The 23680-nt window shown below is 41.4% G+C and overlaps 1 protein-coding gene across 2 annotated transcripts in view; it reads right to left on the bottom strand.

The window, feature by feature from the left end:
- TDRP (testis development related protein) overlaps nt 1-23574 on the bottom strand; it is a 28307-nt gene extending 4733 nt beyond the window's left edge. Inside the window, exons 1-3 of one of the 2 annotated variants that reach the window (XM_031610817.2) lie at nt 23332-23574; nt 11504-11563; nt 1419-1522 (exon numbers count right to left, since the gene is read on the bottom strand). In XM_031610817.2, the coding sequence (XP_031466677.1) occupies nt 1419-1522; nt 11504-11563; nt 23332-23442 (275 nt within the window). In that variant the 5' untranslated portion in view covers nt 23443-23574. The remainder of the gene's footprint in view (nt 1-1418; nt 1523-11503; nt 11564-23331) is intronic. The other variant, XM_031610818.2, reaches the window with a different exon arrangement.
- Between the last annotated feature and the right edge of the window lie 106 nt (nt 23575-23680).

The following is a 23680-nucleotide window of genomic DNA, read 5'->3' as shown; positions in this document are numbered from 1 at the left end:
TACAAGGTTATAGGTGCAACCAAAAAACAGAACACAAAAGGCTGAATACTGGTGGTGAAACACACAATCTTCATGGTTCAACGAGCTAAGAAGAATACTGAAAGCATTATCTACTACTACTAGCATACAAATTAGCCACAAATAAAACACCCACTGAAATACTATGAATATTTCTATTAAAAGACTTTTTTTCCATGAACAAAAGCTTAGCTTAAGAAGTTCAATGCTATCATATTTTAGTGGAAGCAACAGAACCAATACCTTTAAAAGGGCTTTTCCTTCACTGAACTTAACATCTGCAGAATTGTCATCTTGTTAAGGCCAGGCACAGACCCCAATCACTATTCTTATATTTTGTGCCTACAGCACTTGAAAAGTTGTGCTTTCATAAAGTTACGTAGAAGTTGTGGCATATGGTTATAGGAAAACACCCCCAAACATAAAATACATGCATACAGTAATAATCATAGGGCACTAAAAACCTCCTTTCATATTTACTGTAACACAGTCTTCATACTGTCTCCACCCTCTTCGCTGGTTAATTTCATTTCTACTTTCTGCATAAATTGCACAGGATCCTTGAAGCAACCTTAGCATCTTAATACCAAGAAAACTGTACAGAAACTAGAGCTGGAACTTTTACTGAACAGGCTCAAAATGACAGGGAAATATATGTATTTTAAATATGTGTATATATATATACACACACATGCATTTATATGCACATAAATACACAAACATACTGAAATGCATCTATTTCAATGCCAACTGGAAACAAAACATACAATGACAGGTCTTAGCAAAACCTTTACGTGGCTGGAACTGATGAGTGGCACACTTCTTGTTCATGACCAACATAATCAGGCAATGTATGGTGGTAAACTCTGCATGTGCTGTAATAGCAAAACAGTCAGCCCTGGGAAGAGGTTTGTCTGTTCAGACAAGGGCCACAACCACAACACAGTACAGAACTGCCCTGTGAGCATTTCAGCTCCAAAAGGGAAGATCTGCAGAACCTGACACAGCTACATCACTTGGCCTTTTCAGGTGCAGACAAGACTTCAGAAAAGGAAGTAAAGCATGTTAAAGAAGTTAAGCTCAACTGCAAATTAATCAGTAAGAGAAAAGAGGTCACAGATGACTCTTACTCAGAAACCTTTACACAGCTGAATTTCCTCTTCTTCCTGACGTGCCTAAATAGGTTATCAACAGTACCCTCCTTTCCTAGCACAGCATGGTTTACGAGTGTTTAACTTACAATGAATAGTTCTGAAATGCACATAAACCTTTCTCTGTGATTTAACTTCCAGGAGCTGAACACTACTGCTTTTCAGCCTCTTCCTTCAATGTTTTGCAGAGCTATTTTCTGTTCCAGTTTGTGTATTTTTACAGCAGATAGAACAATCAGATTAACTCACCCTTTGGATTTTGGAGACTTGCATCCGGCCAGCAATTGCTGTTCATCATCTTTATTGAACATAGATGTCACTTCCTTCCAACCCCGGAAACTTGCACCTTGAACCTATGCAGAGAAGTAAACATACTCATAAATGTGCATTACAGAATTTAAGCAGAGTGCGTGCCAGCTCTGACTGCTTGGGTGGCTGAGGGGCAGCCACGGTCCCACTTCTCTCGTGCCATGCAGCTGGGAGCACAGAGGCTCTCTCCTTTTGAAAAAGACTAGACTGGGGGACTGCAGACAGAGCTGTTTCCTGCTGAGTAAAGAGTACAAAACCTTGCTGGTCTGCAGGAGCTGACAAATGATGTCGGAGAGTGCAGCTGGGCTCCTGGGTGCTCTCCTGCAGCCAAGAGCTGCTGGCTGCATGTTCATCTATCATACATAAGAAGGGTGACATAGGGAATCTAGGCAGGGAGACACGGGAAATCTAGGCAGCTAAGCAAACACTTTAAGGGGTTTCAGTAGACAGAACTAAAATGAACAGCCATTGCTAGAAGGGGCCACAGCATGCAGGACAGCTAGCTGAATCATGAAACTCTTTAGATTTTACCTGCTTTGCACAATTGTTCCTGTCTTTAAACTCACCCAGACTACATCTTATAGCCTTGCAAACAGAAGAGGATGGTATGTGTGTTGGTTCAGCAGTGAGATGTGACACAGGCACCACTGGGTGTTACAGTGTGCTCTCTACATTTATGCCATAAGTTTAACCATCCCAGCAAAAAGATTTCCAGCAGTATTAAGGGTTTAAATCCCTCTCCCTCAAAGAAAAAATTTCTGCTTGTTTTGCTTTTGATAGTGACTATAAAATGCAAACACACGTGCCAGAACATAGAAGTTGCTTGTCATTTCTTGCAGAGTCTAGTAAGAATGGCACAGTCTATTATTGATAACCTGATTACATTGAAAATACAACAATACACTGTGAAATACATAAACAATCAAAAGAAAATTGTAATTGTCAACATAAGTGAAGGCTAATTCATCACCTATTATCACGCTTTGTTCTTTCTGCAGAATTCACTGGTACAAATTAGTATAAATTTGACATTTTAAGCAATTACAGATGATAGCTGGTATGCCCACATAGGTATTAAAAGATGCATGAGAATATCACCTATGAATTGAGTGCAAATCAGGTAGGAAAACACAAATACTGCTAACTCCCCTTCTTGCAGGAACCCACAACTTCCACAGTTTAGGAGAGTAAATCAGTGCCCTTCCTGCTGTATGTCAGCCACAGAGTATTTCCATCTCTTACTCTCCTGTCTGTGCTTCTTGCCCACCTCCATACTCACTCCTGAACAATCCCAGATACTAAGGGCCAGTAGACAGAGCAGGCCACTTGAGGACTACCAGGAAGGTCTCACCTAGACTTTCCATCCACTCCATTTCGTTTTGCTGGGATCCAAACAAGGATCCAGATTTAAGCACAGCTCAGGGGACCTCTGAAGAGAGAAGGGGACAGATTCTTCAGCAAGGTTTGTGGTGAAAGAACAAGGGAAAATGTTTTCAAGCTTAAAGATGGTAGATTTAGGTAAGATATAAGGAAAAAGTCTTTTACAGTGAAGGTGGTGAGGCACTGGAACGGTTTGCCCAAAGATGTGGTGGATGCCCCATCCCTGGAAACTTTCAAGGTGAGGATGGATTGGGCCCTGAGCAACCTGATCTAGCTGTGGTGTCCCTGTTCACTGCAGGGCAATTGGACTAGATGGGTCCCTTCCAACTCTAAGGATTCTATGAAATCCTAGCCCTCACTTGTGGGATATGGACACACCAGGCGCAGGAAGATTGTGTTCACCATAATCCAGTGCTCTGCTACTGCTCTGCCCACCTCTTCCCAAACCAATATCTGATCTTACCAAAAGCCACAGGCTTCCTTATGGCTCCATAAGAAATTGCTTCTGTGTATGTATTTTTTTCCCACTATTAGAACAAAGTGAGTAGAGGTTATAAGAAAACTCTCATACACAAACATATGCTATTTTAATTATGTTACAAATACACAGACAGCTAACTTCAGCTTTCTATCCCTGTGGCAGATTAGCCTTATGTATGCTGCAAACAACTGGTACTGGCAATAGCATCAGACAAAACCAGGCAAGCTGTGGATGGTGACTTCAAATACCTTACCTCTCCATGCCAAGTCCTTGCACCAAAGCTAGGAGCTTCTCCAAGCATATTTAATGCTTGGAAATGCCATGGTGTAAACAGAGGTCTAATATTCAGTCTTAGCCTTTAAGGGCCCAGCCCTGTCAGCTTCTTCTGTTGTTCTGTTAAATGCATTAACAAGTTTAACGTAAGGATGTTGTTACTATGTTTTAGATTCCTGTCACCGCAATGCAACTCATCCACAATAAATATCCCAAAAATGGGAATCTCCAAGATGTTAGATCTCGAAGTAGCCTTCATCTTCTGCTACCTACTCAGGCTCTCCCATTTCAAGCCTATACAGGCAGGAACCTTTGCTAACAACTCTTACTGCCTTAATCCTTTAGGCTTGATAAAAGATTCCATAGCTCTCAGTGGTCTAGCTTAGGCATAAGCCTATCTATCTTCAAAAATAATGGTTCATCTAACATAATAAACCTGCAGATGAAACAATGAAAATAAAAGAACCATCTCATTACAGTTTTCAGATAGAAATCTAATACAGAGACAGGCAACTGACCTAACTTAAATTGCATGTGCCTTTAAAGAACAGCGTTGACAAAAGGCCATTTGGAGACAAACAGCTATGCACGCCTACCTTTACACACACACCTCTTTTTTTAATCTAGAAAATTATGCATATTTCACTGATACAACTCTAACCTTTGCTGCATCGTTTTGGACACTCAAGTAATCCTATGTCTAAAAGAAAATAAAAAAAGAAAAAAACTCTTTTTGTAATAAAATTCTGTTAATATCTAGACACACATTTTCCACATTTTTACCTTTGGATATTTTTACATCTAATTTCATAAAGCCTGATGCAGATCTGCAGATGACTTCAAGAACTGTCATTAGAAGAAGCCCACTCAATGTCAAGCAGATATGTATGCAGAATGTACAGAAGGCTGGCTGGTGGTTCTTTTCTACCTGTGTGTAAATCAATAACTACATATACTACATTGTACTATTCCTTCAGCATAGAATCATATAATAGAATCACAGAATGGCCTGGGTTGAAAAGGGCCACTATGATCATCTGGTTTCAACCCCCTGCTATGTGCAGGGTCGCCAACCAGCAGACCAGGCTGCCCAGAGCCACATCCAGCCTGGCCTTGAATGCCTCCAGGGATGGGGCATCCACAGCCTCCTTGGGCAACCTGTTCCAGTGTGTCACCACCCTCTGGGTGAAAAACTTCCTCCTAATATCCAACCTAAACCTCCCCTGTCTCAGTTTAAAACCATTCCTCCTTGTCCTATCACTATCCACCCTCATAAACAGCCGTTTCCCCCCCATGTTTATACACTCCCTTCAAGTACTGGAAGGCCACAATGAGGTCTCCCCTGAGCCTTCTCTTCTCCAAGCTAAACAAGCCCAGTTCCCTCAACCTTTCCTCATAGGAGAACTGCTCCAGCCCTCTGATCCTCCTCTGGACCAGACTGGACCTCTGGTCCAGTCCTCCTCCGGACCTGTTCCAAGAGCTCCCTGTCCTTCCTGTACTGGGGGCCCCAGGCCTGGGTGCAGTACTCCAGATGGGGTCTCACAAGAGCCGAGTAGAGAGGGACAATCACCTCCCTCTCCCTGCTGGCCACTCCTTTGTTAATGCAGCCCAGAACACAGTTGACCTTCCAGGCTGCAGCCGCACACTACTGACTCACATCCAGCTTCTCATCCACCAGGACCCCCAAGTCCTTCTCCGCAGGGCTGCTCTCAAGGAGCTCTTCCCCCAGTTTGTATAAATACCTGGGATTGCCCCGACCCAAGTGCAGCACCCTGCACTTGGCCTTATTGAACTTCATTAGGTTTTCATGGGCCCACTTCTCCAGCCTGTCCAGGTCCCTCTGGATGGCTTCCCTTCCTTCCAATGTATTGACTGCACTGCTCAGCTTGGTGTCATCAGCAAACTCGCTGAGGGTGCACTCGATGTCATCGTCTGTGTCACTGATGAAGATGCTGAAGAGCACTGGTCCCAAGACCGATCCCTGAGGGACACCGCTTGTGACCGGCCTCCGCCCTGACACAGAACCATCGATCACAAGCCTTTGGCTGCGTCCAGCCAGCCAATTCCTAATCCATTGAACAGTCCATCCTTCAAATCCACACCTCTCCAATACAGAGAGAAGGATGTGCTGAGGGACCATGTCAAAGGCCTTGCAGAAGGCCAGGTAGATGACATCCACCACCCTTCCCCCTCCACCGAAGCTGTCACTCCACCACATAAGGCCACCAGAATGAAGTATGCCTACACAGTTAACTTTTAAGGTATACTTCCATCACTTATTTTCTAGCTGCTGAATTACTAAGACAGTGATCCTTCTTTTTGATCATGACTGTTATATATCTGTCATGTACTTAAAAAATTCCCTAACACAGCAAGATGTGTTTGCTTAACCTAGAGGTAAGTGCGATTCCCAGTGCAGCTGGAGTCATTACAACTGTATCTGCTAGTAGGTACAATTCAGTAAAGAGATCCTGAAGTCACCACTCTCCAAAACCTTGAGTTTGACACGCAGCAGTTTCAACAACTTTGCAAAGTTATGCAACACATGAAAATAAACTACTGATATGGTCTTTGAGCATTAAGCCACTTCCACAAGCTCTGTATTTCATTTTTATGACGTAACAGTCTACACAAAGCTCAAAAGTGCTACTCCTAAACTTTTCAAATAAGTCCACATTTATGACTAGTTCATATTCACAAACTTCTAAAGTACTTTTTCCATGCATCAATGGAAAAAGAAATAATTCCGCATCCAAAGTTCAAAGAACCACAGAGTCCATGTGGCTGGAAGAGACGTTTGGAGGTATCTACCCACCCACACTGCTCAAAGCAGGGACACTCAGAGCAGCTTGCCCAGGACTGTGTCCAGTTGGAACCACAACATCTCTACAGGTGGAGACTCTGCAGCCTCTCTGAACAGCCTGTTCAGGACTTACCACACTCATGGTGAAAAGATATTTTGTTGTCATTAAACGGAATTTCTTCCTTCTCACTTTCAGCCCATTGCCTCCACTGATAAGAGCCAGGTTCCATTTTCTCTGTGCTTCTGAGGTACGTGCAGAAGCCTTTCATTGTTGCTCTTTATTTCCCTCACCAGATTTAACTCTAAGTGGGTTCTGGCTTTCCTAACTCCATCCTTGCATGCTTAGAGTGTCTTTATGTTCCCCTTCCATCACTTGACCCTGTTTTCTCCTTCCATATGTTTCTACTGTATACTTTTTTTTTTTTTCAGAAGCATCTTGCTCATCCACACAGGTCTCCCGTCACCTCTGCCTGCGTCCCTGGTTGGCAGGACAGACTATTCTTGAGCTCAGAGGAGAAGATCTCTGAAAATCAAAGCTGACAACACTAGAAAAGAACTGGGCATATAGTCAAAACTCCAGGTTTAAAACAAAATAAAAACTTCAAAACAAAAGATAAGTGAAATGCCCAGAGGAGACTGCTAAGAAAAACAGATTACAACTAATGGCTAGTATTGTAACTTCAGAAGTTAGAACTTCTAACTTTAGTAGACCAAGTCGGATGCCAGAGTCTACTGTTTTTCAAAAATGCCCATGAGAAGGAAAGTAGAAACATCTCAAGATGTCATTTCAGAGCTGTGTGAAATAGGATCACAGGCTACTCTCATGCTAGCTTGACTGTGAGAGCATGGAGTACTCCCATCATAACAGCCATAATATACTTTCCCCCTAACATCCATTTTAGGTCTTGAAAATCTGCATCACAATGCTCTATGCAATCACCTAAAAGGATCAGTAGAAGTGAAATGTAGATTAATCAATCAACAGGCAGACTACTGAAAAACCATAATCTTCTTCCCCTGCATTCTGTAGTGTTAATTCCAGCTTATGAAGAACTCTCTCTATCCTGAAAAAGCTGCCATTTAATTAGTGTATCTTCTGACACTGGCAGTACAAGCAGCCACTTCCAGAACATCATGTAAAGGATACAGTCTGTCCATCCCTAGTCCAACTGCCTGCAATCTTCTCCCCCTCACTGCTATTCCCTCTGCTTTGCCTTTGCCAAACCTTTAGTATTGGTGCCCATCTGTCAGACAGATTCCTGGAGAGAACTTTCACACGATGGCAGGTCTAGTTTATCAGACACTGCTGCTGAAAAGGGCAGATCCAGTCCATTACCTACTGACATTTATACCACCTTCCTTATCCCATGGTTTTGTACCCGTGTGATACTGTGGAAGATCAGATGAAATTACTAAGTAAGCAGAACACTAAGTCATTTGTTTTTTGCGTTCTTTTGGTTAACGATAAGAATCAGCTCAATAAAAGATGTCAGAGTCAGATAGTCACTAAAAACACAGAGCTTAGGGGTAACAGAACATTTTTTGTAGCAGAAATTACTATATGAATTCTAGTGATAAAGATTGCAGTCATCTTTCCTCCATAGAGCCTTCTAGGTACAGAGTGGCTTCCCTGAACTCACCCCCCTAATCTCAACCCTTTAGGAAGGTTTTTCTGTTTTGCTGCCCATATTGATCCAAGTGAATTAGCTACACATAAACTACATATGTTGACCAGATTTTTTTCCATCTTTAGGCAAAAAAAAAAAAAAAAAATAGGGAACAAACATCTATCAATAGTTAACTTGATATGTAAAGTACCCCAGAAAGGGTCAGGTCCTCTTAGTTGGAAGTCTCCTCTAAATTTGAGAAGTATCACTACAAATAAAATACTTTAAATTTTCCAGTTTTCACCACACCAACAGTTTTCACCACACCAACAAATTCAGATGATTGACATCAGCTTCCCATACTAAGTAGACAGGCAATGAGTAATAAATAAGCCATCAGAGTCTACTGGGAAACAGTAAAGCATCGCTAAGATGACTTTTCAGTTAATTTTACTGTCACAGGTATGCAATTCATAATTAGAGCTCCACGTTATGTTAAGAAGGTTCGTGAAAAATTAGGCTAAAAGGCGACAAATGAGGAATACTAACAGTTATATACTAACGAAGTAGAACACTCCTAAAAGTAAACAGTATGTTGCAGAAATATATACATGCACATAGAGATGAATACATACTAAAGAAGATGAATACACTTAACTGAAAACAGTTAATTGTACATGAATGCTGCATTATGGTGGGGAGGAGATAAGCATAGTCTCAATCAAGTCTAAGAACAATAGTAAGGATTTGGGACATACATTAGAGGTATATGATACATAGTTAACATTTCAAAGTGAATGATTCAAGTAAGTTTGAACATGACTCTGACTAAAACTGTACTGCTTCATGAATGGCTAGTAGCACTTGCAATATATTCTCATTAGACTTTTCTACTTCTTGACTGCTAACCAGCAGGGCTCCCGGGAACAGAAGTCACTCTCTGTGGGCTACAAGAAACCACATAACAAGAGTCTTAGCAACCAAAAAGAGCAATTTTGTGCTCCGTATACCTGCAGTGAGAATCAGCATGTTCAGTGCTGTTGTATAGTTAAGCAGCTAATCCCTAAAAAGCCTCAACTCAGCATGTATGAAATGAGATTTCTAGAAATGTATGTTTTGGCCAAGTTTGAGCAGACCGTCACAAGTATTTTCACACAGGACTGACAACTGGTGAATCAAAATCCTCCAGCAATGTAAAAGCACTCCACGAAAAGTGTGCACAATTTTCTTTCTTAAATGGAAACAAAAATGGATTTTTCTCTCCAACATGACTGAGAAGAAACAACTGTTTGTCCTGCAGCTTTCCTCCCTTCTCTGCCACCCTATCAAAATAAAAAGCCAGGGAGGAATTTTCCATATAAGTACTTTACAGGTCAATAAAGTTACAATTGAGTGTTTTATAATAAAAAATGTCAATCAGCTTTAACTAAAGAAGTGCTGTTCCCACATTATAGGAAGCCTATTCATAACATGCTAGAATCCAAACAACAAAGAATTCAAAATGAAAAAAACAATCCCCCTCCAAATTTGTTTCCCAGCTATCAAAGCATTTTCAGGAAGGAACTCCTCAACTTTCTTGGTGTGCAGACCAACAATTATTTCTGGAGAGAAACTCCAGAATTTGGCCCTGCTGGATTTCCCAACATCTCTAGTACCCTTACGAAGATAACGTATCTTGTTTTTCCAAACTATTTGTCTCTTTTCAAAAGCTGGCCTGGTAACAACTGCAGGTGATTCCTCCACTGTGCTTCTAATGCTGGATCTCAGCACTGGGCTCCGGCCACTGAGATGAGCTTAGCTGAGGCCGAAGAGCGATGTGCAATGGTTCCAGCTTCTGCCTCTCCCAGTGTACCACTAGGGATTTCACAGCTCCTCCAATGGAGATGCTACATGGCTTTCTAACCAGCTGTACCTGCCTTCTAGGTGCAACAGGAAAAGGGAGCCAGAAAACTCTAGCATTGAAGCCAGCATGTCCTCACTGCAGGGTAGGCAACTTCTTGCATGAGCACAATGTAAGCAGCCTATAGCTTCAGCCACTAGGACCAGCTCCTGCTTGTGCACCTTCAGATCCAGGTCAAAGACTTTTCTGTCAGACTGGGAATGAGAATTGGCCTAAAACTTCAGCTTTAAGGACTATCCTTAAAGGCTATTTCCCTAAAGGGCATGCATACCAAATATGGATCCCTTTTCTTGAAGAACTTCATTGTTCTTCATTATACTGTTTCTACATGGAGACTCATTCATGAAATGCATCCACTGAAAAGGCCACACATATAAAAAGCCTTCTATATTAAGGATTTTGGAACTCATGGGATACCACTTTACTGACAGCTTCTAAGACAGAAGAACCAAATAAAACTCAGAAGTGCTTTCAGAAACAACAATAAAGAAAAATAAGATGAGAAGGATAAGGAGCGGTTTTAGTGAATACATTTTTAAGACAAGAGGATTTTACTTTACAACAGAAAAAATACCGCAGCTCAGTGGTTTGCCCTGGGGCCTATTTTTCCCCTGAAACCAAAACACACACTTAGCAAGTCTTCCTGAATGACTAAGAAATGGACAAAAAAAGCTTCAATATAAAAGAAATTGATGTCAAGATTCTTTTCCTAAACATTTATCATCTGGCATAAAAAACATAGCAGTTTACATCCCCAGAAGGAGGAATATTTTTTTTTTTTCTAAAAAGCAGAAAGATATAGCATAATTGCACTACTATTTTCAGTGAAAATCATACTGCATCTCAAGTAGAACAAAAAAGAAGTAACAGAGGCAGATGTTCAGTTAATACATGTTAATGTGAAGTATCCTATTACACTAATGACACTGTTTTTAAATGCTTTTCTCTATACCTATGGAATTTCAAAACAAGCTCTAGCACGTCATAGCGACTTCCAGTTCTTTCATCTTCTAGCACAGTAGTTGAAGAACACTAAAAATATTCTTGGACACACATCAAGGTAAAAAAATATATAAGTCAAATCCCGACTTTCCAGAAAGAGATACAAGATAAAGTTCTTGTGGTCACAGAGGCAGCTGAGTTACACATTTAATGGAATATATATAAAAATCTCTCCTAGTGATCATATTTTCAGCACAGGTAATATTTAGTTCTTCTTTACTTTAGATTGTGCTTCAGTTAATTCCTGTGGATTCTTATTTTCTTCTTAATATATATATGCTTTCATATATACTACATGAAAGAATAAAAATAAAGGAACTTTTCCTTCAAAAAATAATTACAACGCTGCTTTATTTCCTTGCAACTACTGTGCTGCTAATATTTCAACAATACTTCAATGAGAAATCCATGACAGTATGAGAAAGGGCCATAAATAACAATAAAACCAACAATAAAGTACGTAAATATCCTCCTTAATTCAGGCTGCACACAATAAAAAGCAAAGCTCCTAACACACACAGAGTGAAGTGTATATATATGATATACAACATGCTACACTTCCAATGAACAGATATTTACCTTTGTTGCAAGTTGAGACACTGAAGATGGAACTTCATCATGAAGAAACTGGTCTTTATTCTCCAAAAAGAAAAGAATAAAGATAAAAAAAAGGCTCATGGTCAGTTCAGTTTGACAATCAGCAGCAACATTTTAGAATACTCATAAATGCTTTTATTCTATTCAAAACATCATGACAGAAAATTGACAAAACTTGGTCATACCACAGAACTAAGCAAACATCACAGCAAATGCTGCACCAGAAGCAAAAACACAAAATCAAATCCCTACAAAACCAAAAGCCCCAACCCAACTGAAAAGAGAGCCCAAAAACTCTTGTTTCAGAAGGATTTCCACACAACTGAAATTTGAAATTTAACTTGAATCTTAAATTAATGGTTATGTCTGCAGTTTTTTTTTTCTGTAGATGTTGCTCTAAGCAGTGTGTGTCCACAGCCTGGAGCAGGTGATGTCCAAAGATTCTCTCCACTTTCATATCAAAAAGCATTATACTTCCCCTTCATTAAAGACTTTTGCCTGCATTCCTTTCTCTTCTATTTTCAAGATCTCTGATGAAAACCAGAGTACTGAGAATGCTAGCAAAGGTAATTTAATAGGGCAGCATTTTTGTCCGTCTCTCCATCAAGTTGGTATCTCTGTGCACTCAAACCAGCTGTCAACAGGCCCCCCAAGTCAGGAGAAGTAAGATCAGTACCAGGAATAGTTTACAGGTCAAAAAAGGATATGAGAAGTGAACGACGGTATATAAGAACTGTGGGATTTTCTCATCTTTGTCTATGTTTTAACAAGATATACGTATACATCTTTTGCTCTACACGTAGCTCCAAATATCAGTAGTCACTAAAGACAAAATAGGAACAGAAACCTACAACTTACATAATTTAAGAGAAGTTCTAAAAAACCAAAAGAAAACAAAAACAAAAAGCCCTCACAGAAATTACAGGATAACAGTTTATAGAAAGCCTCTCTGAAGTGACAATTTCACAGAATTCCCTGTAGCTACTTTGGACCCTTTTTTTCTTATGACAGACAACTATCACTTCAAAATCAAATTTGCCCACTCCTACCTTTTTCAACTAAAAGGAAATGTTAACAAGTTTATGTGCTCAGGATTTTTTTTTTGTTTTGTTTATTTTTTAAGGTAACTCCATATAAATAAAATCACACATTTCTACACAAAATGCCCAAAGACCTGTCACTTTGCTAGCAACATTAGGAAGAGGTGAGAAAGTTTACAAAGAAGTATTAGGTGTATTTAGTCATGGGGGACCCCAGAAGTATCAGCCTCCTCTTGGAGAGGCCACCTTCTCATCCCACACATCCTTTTTGGATTATATTTGTTGTAATTTCCTAGTAATGTTTCCTAGTACAGGCAATCCTTCATACTTCATCCTTCGTACAAGGGCTGACGAACATTTCTAGAACCAGCATGAAGACCATCCCACTGTACTTTAGCAACAACTGTATGTTGGAAACAGAAGACACTTTCTGGGGCAGAATACAAAGTCAGAAACTCCTATCATCACCAAAAATGAGACTATTGCATGCTGTGGACCTCAATAAGTTACTGAACTTCTGCATTTTGGTCAATTGTCTTAATACAGGATGTCATTGTAGATGGAATACTAAAAATTACAAAGTTAACGTTTGTGCAATACTCCAGAATGAAATCTAATTACTTTTTTTCTTCCCCAGTTTAAAGAGAGAATCATGGAATCATTGGCAATATTTTAAACAGGAATGCCACAGAGTATTCCAGGGTAAGAGCTAGAGAACTCTCATCCAATTTGTTCAAATTTTTCACCCAAAAGAAAAAAAAATTCAAGTACTAGAGAAGCCTCCAGGAAAAATGTGGTAAGAGGAAAAGTGATTTCAGCCATCCAGAGCTGTCAGAGCCACCAGGTACAACAAGCACAATGCTATCTCCAGAACAAACAAGGCACCATTGGTACCTCCCAGAGAAACAACACCTCTCACTTTCATTCTTTCAGCTTTCCAAACATATTAAGAGGGATTATAAAAATATGACAATACATAAAGAAAAGATGAAAGGGCAAAAGCATACAGCCTCCATCAAGCCAGAGCATACAGAAACAAAAATGCAAAACGACTTTCACAGTGCAAGGTTTTAGGGAAAAGCTGAGAGATGCGGTGAACATCTCACAGGGCTGGGGAGCCAGATAACAGGCAGAGGAAAACTGGAACACCATCTCTGATAAAATATGTCATTCACAATGAACAGTTAAAAAAAATAATAAAACCGAACCTCTTCTACCAACTGTGACAAACAGGGTTGTGTTGTTAATACATCCACATGTTACTACTCACAGACACAGAATGTGATCCTCATAACGAACAGGCAGTAGCTCTCAGGAGGACACTCACACAGTGGGGGATTGACAGTTCAAAGGCAACACAAAGTTAAAAGATACAAAGTACAAAGACAAAAAGATATTAATCCCTCAGAAAAGCAACTGGGGAGAATCCATTGCTCAAAACACATTTTACAGCAGTGGAAGACCTATCAAGAGGCCAAAAGCCCCTGTGCAGGATAGGGCTCTCTGAAGATCTGTAGTGACAGGACAAGGGGGAAGAGTTTTAAACTACCAAAGGGAACATTTAGGTTAGATGTTAGGCGGAAATTATTTACTCAGAGGTTGGTGAGCACTGGCACAGCTGCGCAGAGAAGCTGTGGATGTCCCATCCCTGTAGGTACTCAAGGCCAGGCTGGATGGGGCCCTGGGCTGATGGGTGGCAACCCAGCCCATGGCAGGGGGATTGGAATTATATGGTTTTTAAGGCCCCTTCCAATCCAAGCCATTCTATGATTCTAAGAGATCTAAGAGATGAAGAGTTGGTCAACTGCGATGCATGTCTGACATCCATCCGTATGTCCTATGTGCTCTCAGTAACTTGTGACTGACACCAAGGAGGTTTCGACTAACCAACACCAGTAGGTTTGAATTTATCAGTCTCAGGCAGACATGATTTCTACACATTTACTGGAAAACTTGTGGCTAGGGAAAGCAGAGGAAAGCAAGGCAGGAAAAAAGCATGCTCCACAGCAGCACAGCATTCACTGACTCACACGGCCGGGGAGGGACCTGCGTGACCTGGGTGACAAGAAAAGTGACAGGGTCTGGAGCACTATGAGGAAGGTCTGAGAAGATACAGGAAAGCACATACAGCCCATCTTCATCTGCGGAATCACTTTCTTCCCCTCTTCTATTGATACAGTCTACTTTCATCACTGATCAGGGACCAAGGAACCTACAATTTCATTTTTTTTCTTTCATTCTCCTCTAAGGGGACAAACTGCTACACAGCTATTGGTAAAAACTGAAGATACACTTGCTTTATCATGCTGCATAAGAAACACCAACATTTACACATTATCCCAGTTTAGTCTAAGTGGTTTACAGTTACTTTAACTTAAAAGAAAAACGTGGAGTACGTTATAGCATTTAGTAATGAAACAGACAACTAAATACTAAGGCAAGTGGGAAATGCTGATCAACATGAATAGCCTTTCAGTTCTGGCACGAGAATGTTGGTATGCACAGTGTGTTTTCGTAAGGAAACAAGTGCCCTTTTGTTGGACACACTGCAAACCATAGGGTACTCAAGGGATTAATTCAACTAGCACATAAACCTTTTTGTACAGAGATCAAAACTGTAATCTACTTCCCTCAGCTTCCTTTGTGGTAAAGTAATTAATTAGTCCCTTTAGATCATTCAGTCCACGATGAGAAACACTGGACACCAAAGAGTTAAGGCAAATACTATCATCAAGTCACCCTCCACGTCTTTCTCTTGCTCTAGTACATTAAATGGTATATTATCGATTTTCTCTACTCAGTTATGGAGCCTTCCTATCACACATACAATGGTTGTCAAAGTACAGCACACGTAAGAAAATGTGGTTATTTTAGGAATAAGTCTTTTTGGTACAAATTACTGCCCTTCCACTGACCTGTTACATCTCTTCTGCCTACTGCCATGCCTCATCAAGGACTAAGCAGAATTTAACATCTAGGTCATCATGCCTGTAAGTGCAAATTAGATTATGAACCACAAATGAATAACTTAAGTGGAACAAAAAACAACCAGCACCACCTGAGGAGATATATGCCGTGCAAAAACTGAAAACAACTCCCAGTCCTCCACAAAGCCCCAGAGTAACCCAGAGATAGGAGATGGAGAAGAAAAAATAAAAATCGCTCAGAAGATTGTAGACCTCAAAGTTAACCTCCAAAGCTGGAAAGATTCCCAAAACACTGATTACAAACCAAACAGGAGAACACTCTATATACACAGCCTGACCGGAGACGGCCAGCTCGTGCTCAGACGAGATCCCACTGTCAGATCACTATCTTCAACCACAGCTAACAAAAGAACCTGCTTCCTTCGGTTTGAGCAGGATTTTGCTGTAACATCAAATGAAAGAAATAAAGACTACAACGGATTAATAAAGCAAAAGTCACTCTGCTTATCTGGTTTTCAATCTGAAACAAAACCAGCGCAAAATACACTCCTCACTGGAATAAGGAGAAAGCAGCAGGTAACTTTGGTCTTAGGCCTCACATTCTTGATCACACGCACATACACTTGGAAAAATCAATGTGTGGATATGAATATGCTTTTCAAATCATCAGCTTGAAGCAACTGTGATCAAATGTAGACGGACATGGAAAAAAATAGCAGCCCTGTACCTAATGCTGATGCAAAATGGAACGTGCCCGTCAAGGACACAAGGCCTGCAGTCTGAACAGCCAAGCAGCGCATTGCTCAGTCACACAGCCTGCTTTCATGCAAAGCCAGGTGTTCAACAGATGCAACTCCATGTTGAACTGCGAATTTCCCTTCTCCTTGATAGCAGACAAGGTCTAGATTAAGTCCAAGACCATTTTAGTCTTGTCCATACTTCATCTACTGCTAGGTCTCAGCAGTACTGAGTACTCGTTCAGTGCTGTTTCCATGTCCCTAAAACAAGTGAACAAACCAAGCTAACCATCTGAACAGCTGGTGTATACTAAAAACTTATTAATATCACCAATAAAAATTATTAAACTAGGTACTTCCAAAGTCTTTTCACGCTCAAGAGTTGCATGGCATTTTAAACTGGTTTCTCAAAAACTAAATAAAGAACATTCTAGTACTCTAAATCACTCTCTAGCATTACAAAAGCATCTCCATTATAACAATAACCCAGTTCAGATGCCACTGTGACTGAACAGTGACAGTGACTGCCACCCTGGCAGCCTCCTCTGCCACTCTGCAGCAAAATGGAAAATAATTTGTTCACAAAGAAAAGGAAAGCTTAAAAATGAATTATGTTAAAGAATGTGCTTTCCTCTTTGAACCTTATACTTTCATCTTACAATTCACCAGACCATGCGCAGAAGAGCTTGCTGTACCCTGCTGCCTTTGAGAAGTCCAGGTGACTATTTCAGATACAGCCAACAGCCCGTCCAATGTATTCAAAATTGCTTTCATATTCTAGCTCCCCATCTTCTGCAATTAACTATTATTCTCCAGATTGACCGAATGATGAAAAAGAGTTTTCCTGTTTTTTCACTGTTTAAAATATTATTAAGGCTGAATAGATCAAAACAAAGATGATGTTTTTTCCATCAGCATTCACAGCTGTCAAAAACTTGTTTAGCATTTTGACAAACTGTTTCATTCAACCACTTCTTCTTCAGTTATTGCTTTGCGTTCCTTTACGCTTTAAAATAGAATATCTAAATTATTTCCATATTTTGGAAATGTCGATACAAATGGCCAGTTACTGGAGAAGATTAATTTCCAAATGTAAGTATTTACACAAAAATACTTTTGTAGTTCTGTGTTTTACTGGCATTACAAAAAGAAATATCAGAGCAGCAGATTCTGACGCTCTGCATTCCCTCATCACTAAAGGAGGTTATTTTATTAATTGCTCACATTATTGTACCTGCCTGTAATAAGAAGTCATTATAATACATCTTATTCAGATTTTGCTTCACATAATATTTTTGGAAGAATGTTACTTAACACCTTAAAAATAATTTTAAAAACTGAGCTCATTAAAAATATGCTTTTTGCCCAATTTTTAAAATGTAAAGTATGCTCCAAGAACTGGAAACAACTATATTAAGAGGGAAATACTATCAATGTCAATGCTGAAAATACGGTTGGATAATCGAGTTGACTTGAATTGCTGCAATAGGGTAAATATTCCAATGAAGTTTTTGATTCTGATGATGTTTCTGATTGAAAATTCTCTGATGTAATGTCTTAGCCACACCAGAAAATGATGATAGTTCAAAAGACAGTATCTGACTTACGATTTTTTTATGGAGTCACGCATGGTATTTGAAGTTAAGTTACACATCCCCCAGAAAAAACCTCTTGCATGAGTAATGGTAATATTTTCGTAGAATAGCTTCTGCAAAACAGGTTGAACACTTTATTTTTGGTTACGGTGTTCAACAGCAAACACACCACTTCCTTTTGAGATGCTGCTTTCATCTCCACGTGCAGCTCTACATTCATAGTCTAGGCTGGCCCCTCGCAGTGAGCTGGAAGAATCATAGCATTGCTCAGATTGGAAAAGACCTTCAAGATCATCAAGTCCAACCTCAACCTAACCATACTACCCTAACTCTAACAACCCTCCACTAAATCGTTTCCTGATGATGTCAGGACTGAAAACTGCTCTACCTGGCAAGGGATTCATCTAAATGCTAATAATTCTACACATCTTATGGATGCTTTTATGCAATCAAACAAAAAGTTTCTACAAAAGCGAGGGAAGAAATCAAAGCTTTATTTCAGTAGTAAAGAATTAAGCACACGAAAAACATCAATTCTTTCTCAAAAAGTACTACATACTAGTTCAATCATATACTATACTATACATTCTCCACGCTGCTAGGAAAGTACGCTTCTATTAACTTTGCAAAAGCATATCACAGAATGGTAGAATGGTTGGAACCATCCAGCTCCAACCCCTGTACCATGGGCAGGGCTGCCACCCACAAGACCAGGCTGTCCAGGGCTCCATCTAACCCAGCCCTGAGCACCTCCAGGGTTGCAGCACTCACAGCTTATCTGAGCAGCCTGTCCAGTGCCCCACCACCCTCTGAGTAAGAAGTTCCACTTAAAATTTAACCTAAATCTCCCCTCTTTTAGTTTAAAACCATTCCTATCTTATATGCCTGTGTAAATAGTTGGTCTACCTCTACAAAGATACAGCAAAGAGATTAGGGATGATGGATCTCCAGAAACGATTTTGAGAAGAATGGAATTTTGGATCAGCCAAAGGGAATAATTCAGTATGGTGCTTGCAGGGATACAGACAGACAGGGCTGAGGACAAACAGAGGCTGTCTGAGCTAGTAAAGCAGGACTGGCTCCAAAGAAGATACAAGTGTTAGAAGTGACAAATGGGCAAGAGGAAGAGGATGTACTGAGAAAAACCTTGAAAGCAAGGCTAGAAATCTGAATGTAAATGTCCTGAAACAAAGGGAAGCCAGCTGAAGAAACTGAACCAGAAAGATAAGGACAACTTAGGCTTTATGTCATAAACAACAGTAATATCTGCAAAAAGACACCTCAAGACACCATCAGCTCTCTTCAGCGCTCTATGAAGGCTGAGAAAGAAAAAGGATCCACTCAAGAAGTTGCTGCAGGATGCATGCGACGAAAAAAAAACAGGAAAGGCAAGTCAAGGAAAGCTTCAGGAGAGTTTTTGTTGTCAGTCCTCCCAGTCCGATATTCAGGAATGACAACAGAATACAGGTGATGGATGTTAGCCAGGAAAATGTCACAAAATGTCACAAGAACTACTTTGATGAAAAAATAGGCTAGAACAGAGGAGTATGTATAAAGGAATTGTAAAAGTACCGCATGCAAAGCCTGAGACACATTTAAGTGGTTAGAAAGTGAAGGAAAGACATTAGCTGGATTAACATTTACTACTTCTTTTTAATTAAAAAATAATCTTATTCAGTGCATTAGTAGAGCATACAAAATGCTGTGCAGCTCCCACCCATTCCTTCAGGGTCTGTCTGAGTTCAGCTCAGCTAAAGATGAAAGCTAAGTCCCAAAATTGTACCAGAGATTTAAACATCTTAATTAAAATAGATAACTAAAAATCTGTATACCCAACTTGAAACATGTTCAGTGTGCAAGCCTAAACAAAACTCAGCATTAAACATGTTTTTCCACATATTCCCTGTGAATATAACCAAAAATACCATCAGAGGGGAACAGGTCAAGGAGGATGAGGGATCCAGAGCATTTTACATGAAAGACAAAGTTGCAAAATATAATACAATTTAGCTGGATACCCATCAGCTGCTCTAATATATAGGCAGATTCCAAAGCTGAGCACCATTTTACGTAAGAGTTGCATGAAATATTGACGCATCATTGACATCTCTGAGGCCTGATTAAATTACAGCAGACTTTAATCAAGGAGAATACAGCATGACTGCCAAACACTGCCCTGCTGAAGTCAAAACCAAACATTTTTCCCATTCCAAAAATATAACTCCAGTTTGAAACATAATGAGTATATTACAAACTGAATGCAGGTTTGGCAAGCATAACTGTATGTTTCAAGCATATTTTGAGAGAGAAACACAAGAAGACATTAATTTCATTTTACACACTTGCACTATTCACATGTATTAAGTTGCCTTCATGCATTAACTGTAACTCTAGCCAATAAAGAACCTTCATCGCATAAATGTAAAATATTTATGCTTTGAAGAGTAAACTAAAATTAACCTTTATGATTCAGTCTAAAACTGTCTGATCTAAAAAAATAATAATATACAACAATTGTGCACACGTACACAAATCATTTCAGAATTTACTTGTCTTTCTTATCTCAGGAAACAGCTTACTGTTTTAAATATGTGTTAACAATTCAATATACTTCAACGTATGCAGAAACTTTAGCTAAAGAGTGGCTAGAGGCTGTCAGTTCCCTCCCACTGCCATTCTCATGCTCTGAAATTTGTTTTTCTTCTGCCTGAGAAAAAAACAAGTAAAAAAAAAAAAAAAATCAAACCACTCTCCACAAAAACAGAACCATCACAATTCTGGGTTTAAGCAAGTGAGACCATGGACTTCTGCAAATCCAAATGTCTGCTTGTGTAAGCCCAGATCAGCCCTCCATATCTAAATAGGATGATTAAAATTTCTGTAGAGCCACAAAGGTTTTTTTCTTTTTTAATTCCAGCAGCCTAATTCTTTGTTGCTGTCTGCTCCTGAATGTCCTAATTACTAGGTTCTACAGCGAGAACTCCTTCACTCTTTCCCAGCTTTGAAGAAACTACATACAGTGGCATAAATCAAACGCGATAATGACAGTGAATCTTCCATTTTAGCAACTGGTGTATCAGGAAAGAACCTAGAGGAAATGAAATCTAACAGCAAACTTCTGCCCAAAATCCAATGATGGGCTTTTTTAATCTACTAAAGATCATTCCAATCAATTATTTAAAGCTTAGCCCTCAAGACAGAAAATGAGGGAGCTCTGGATTCTTTTCCTCAATATAAGGACATTCTTCATCTACAGTTCAGACATTCTGCCCATGACAACTCCAACACAGCAGAGGCAAACTGAGTTTCTCCTGCACAGGTACCATACCAGAACCACATTTCCTCCACTCCACGGCCCTCTCCTGCAGCTCAGGACACAGCCACACAGCACAGCTCACTGCTGCACTCCACTCCCTCATGACCCTACTATTAGGAGCAAATGCAGGTTCTGACAAAATGTCAGAAATCACAAAGGCTAAAAGTGAGGCCCTTGAGCCTTACCAGATCTAACAAGCTGAACAAGTGCAGTACGTTACCTCCCACTTTCTCCTCGAGGCCCACCTGAATCACGTCTCAGAAACACTTGTACTATGGCTGATCTAGGTGCTACTTTTGATGGATCGCAAGAAACATTACTCAGACAATCACAGTTCTCCATATATCTATCATTACTTAAAGCTTAAATAAAATCTAAAATTATTACTTTAAAAACAGTTTTTCCCAAATTTAAAGATCAAGAAGATGCAGACCAAACAACATTAACTGTTTTCACAGCAGTTTCAGGGCTAACCTACACTAGAGCCCCGCTAACTTTCCAAAACCAGTGGTCTTCAAGAATATTTCATCTAGGGTTTTTGAATGATTTATTCTTCCCCTGCCATCTCCTACACCAAAAAGCATATTTTATTCTAGTGCCACTGGTAACAGATATTGTGGGACTAGCAATGGAATTTTATTAAAATTGATGAAAATGGCAAACTATCTGCACCAGAAATTGTTGTCAATACCATTTTAACTTGAGATCCCCTACTAAGGAAACGGAAGCTTATGGTTGTGAAGACAAAGAATGGGACAAAAACAAAACAAAAAAGAAAAAAAAAACACCAAAAAACAAACAGAGCTCTGTTGCTAAAGTTGAAGAAAAAAATAACGTGAGAATTGTAAGGATGAAAGACCAAAGAACCACCTTCTGATCTGGGGAATGCCAGGGTCAGGAGCATCAGAGGGGTCTGGGAGTTCTTGTGTGTAGAGAAGAAGAGCAGGGAACGGTCCCTGCAAAGCATGTGGTGACTCTGGATGTTCGTGGTGGGTTTCAGGAGGTAAGCAAGCCCAGGAGGGCTGTAGAGAGCAAATCAGCAGCATAGTGAAAGCAGCACAAGTTTCCAAGCATCTGAGGACAGGAACCATGGAAGCAGATGCTACATGTGGTATGAGAAGCTGCAGGAGACATACCCCATATCCAACCCTATAATCCTCTTCACCCCTTGAAAGACTCTTCAAAATAACTATCTGTTCCTCCTCTTGCAGAAGATGCCATTTATCCACAGGCATTTTCACATCTGGAGACAGGACTCTTGTGGTAACAGGGCACAAGAATAGCCAAGGTGAGGCTGCACTGGAGATAAGAGCAGTGATATTTTGGCTCCTGGGAGAGGGAGGGAATATCTGCTGCGACTAGGGAAGGCTGCTCATCAGCAGCAGCCACGTGTTGACACCCATCACAGCTACCAACCAGAAACTCAAGCAGAGATAGGCTGTCCAGATACATGCCAGCTCTTCCAGTAAGACAGGTAGGAGGCACAGGGCAAGCAGTGGGGTGGGTGTTTGTACCCAACCTCAAATACAAATCCCACCAGCCCGCAGCCTTAGGCAGCCTCCTGCTTGGGCTATGCCTAATCCCAGCTTGGTGGCAATGGAAGATCAGATCTGCAAGAGAGCTGAACAGGCTGCTGAGCTGGGCTGATGCTGAATCGCTATCAAGTTCTTGAAAGCAGTCAGCAAACATTCTTGTAGTTGTTTTGCCCGGTGCTCGACCGATGCCCTTCCTTCCCAATTGTGTTCTTTTGACGACAGTTCATCGGGAAGGTCGCTGCTGCAGTGCAACTTACCATTTAACAGTGAGAGCCTTCACTAAGATTGCAGCTACCTACAGATAACCAACCGCTACGTCCAAAAACTCCAGCAGAAGCCACCCTGACAGAACTTAGCACCGCACACAAACGCACGGCCATCCGCAGGCTGCTCGCCCAAGGATGGCCGCGTAGTTCATCGCGCCGGGCGCCGCGCTGCCCAGGGCCGGGGCAGAGGCACGGGAAGGAAGGGAGAGCCGGGCAGGAAGGAGAGAAGAGAGACGGCGAACGAGGACCCCGACCCGCTGACAGCCGCACGCCCGGCACCGACACCGGCACCTTCGCCCATCGCGGCGCGCATCCCGGCGTGGAAAACTGATTACTCATGTCGCCGGCGGGAGAGGAGGGGGCCGAGCCCCGCGGCCCCCGGCCCCGCTCTTACCTGGGGGGCCGCGAAGGCGGCGGCGGGCGGCGGCGGGCCGCGGGGCCGCGTCTCCTCCTCCTCGGGGGAGTCGTCCAGGAGAACTTTGCTGCTCTTGTTGAGCTTCCACATGGCGGGCGCGGGGAGGCGGCTGTCGCCTCGCTGGCGGCGAGCGGGCCGAGGCCGGGCAGGGCGGCTGGGCTGGGCTCGGCTGGGCTGTCACCCCGCCGGGGGCTCCCGGGGCGGGAGGGAGGAGCGCTGCCTGCCGGGGCCGGGAGCCCGCCCCCCGCGCCCGCCTCGCCTCGCCTCTCCCGCCGGCCTGCGGCGGCCCCAGCCCGCGGGGCCCGAGCCGAGCTGCCGCCCCGGCCCC

Source organism: Phasianus colchicus, chromosome 2 (assembly GCF_987193195.1).
Source record: "Phasianus colchicus chromosome 2, bPhaCol1.hap1.1, whole genome shotgun sequence".
NCBI lineage: Eukaryota > Metazoa > Chordata > Aves > Galliformes > Phasianidae > Phasianus > Phasianus colchicus.
Note: the sequence above shows the minus strand (reverse complement) of the source record. Positions and strands in the feature narration are given on the sequence as shown.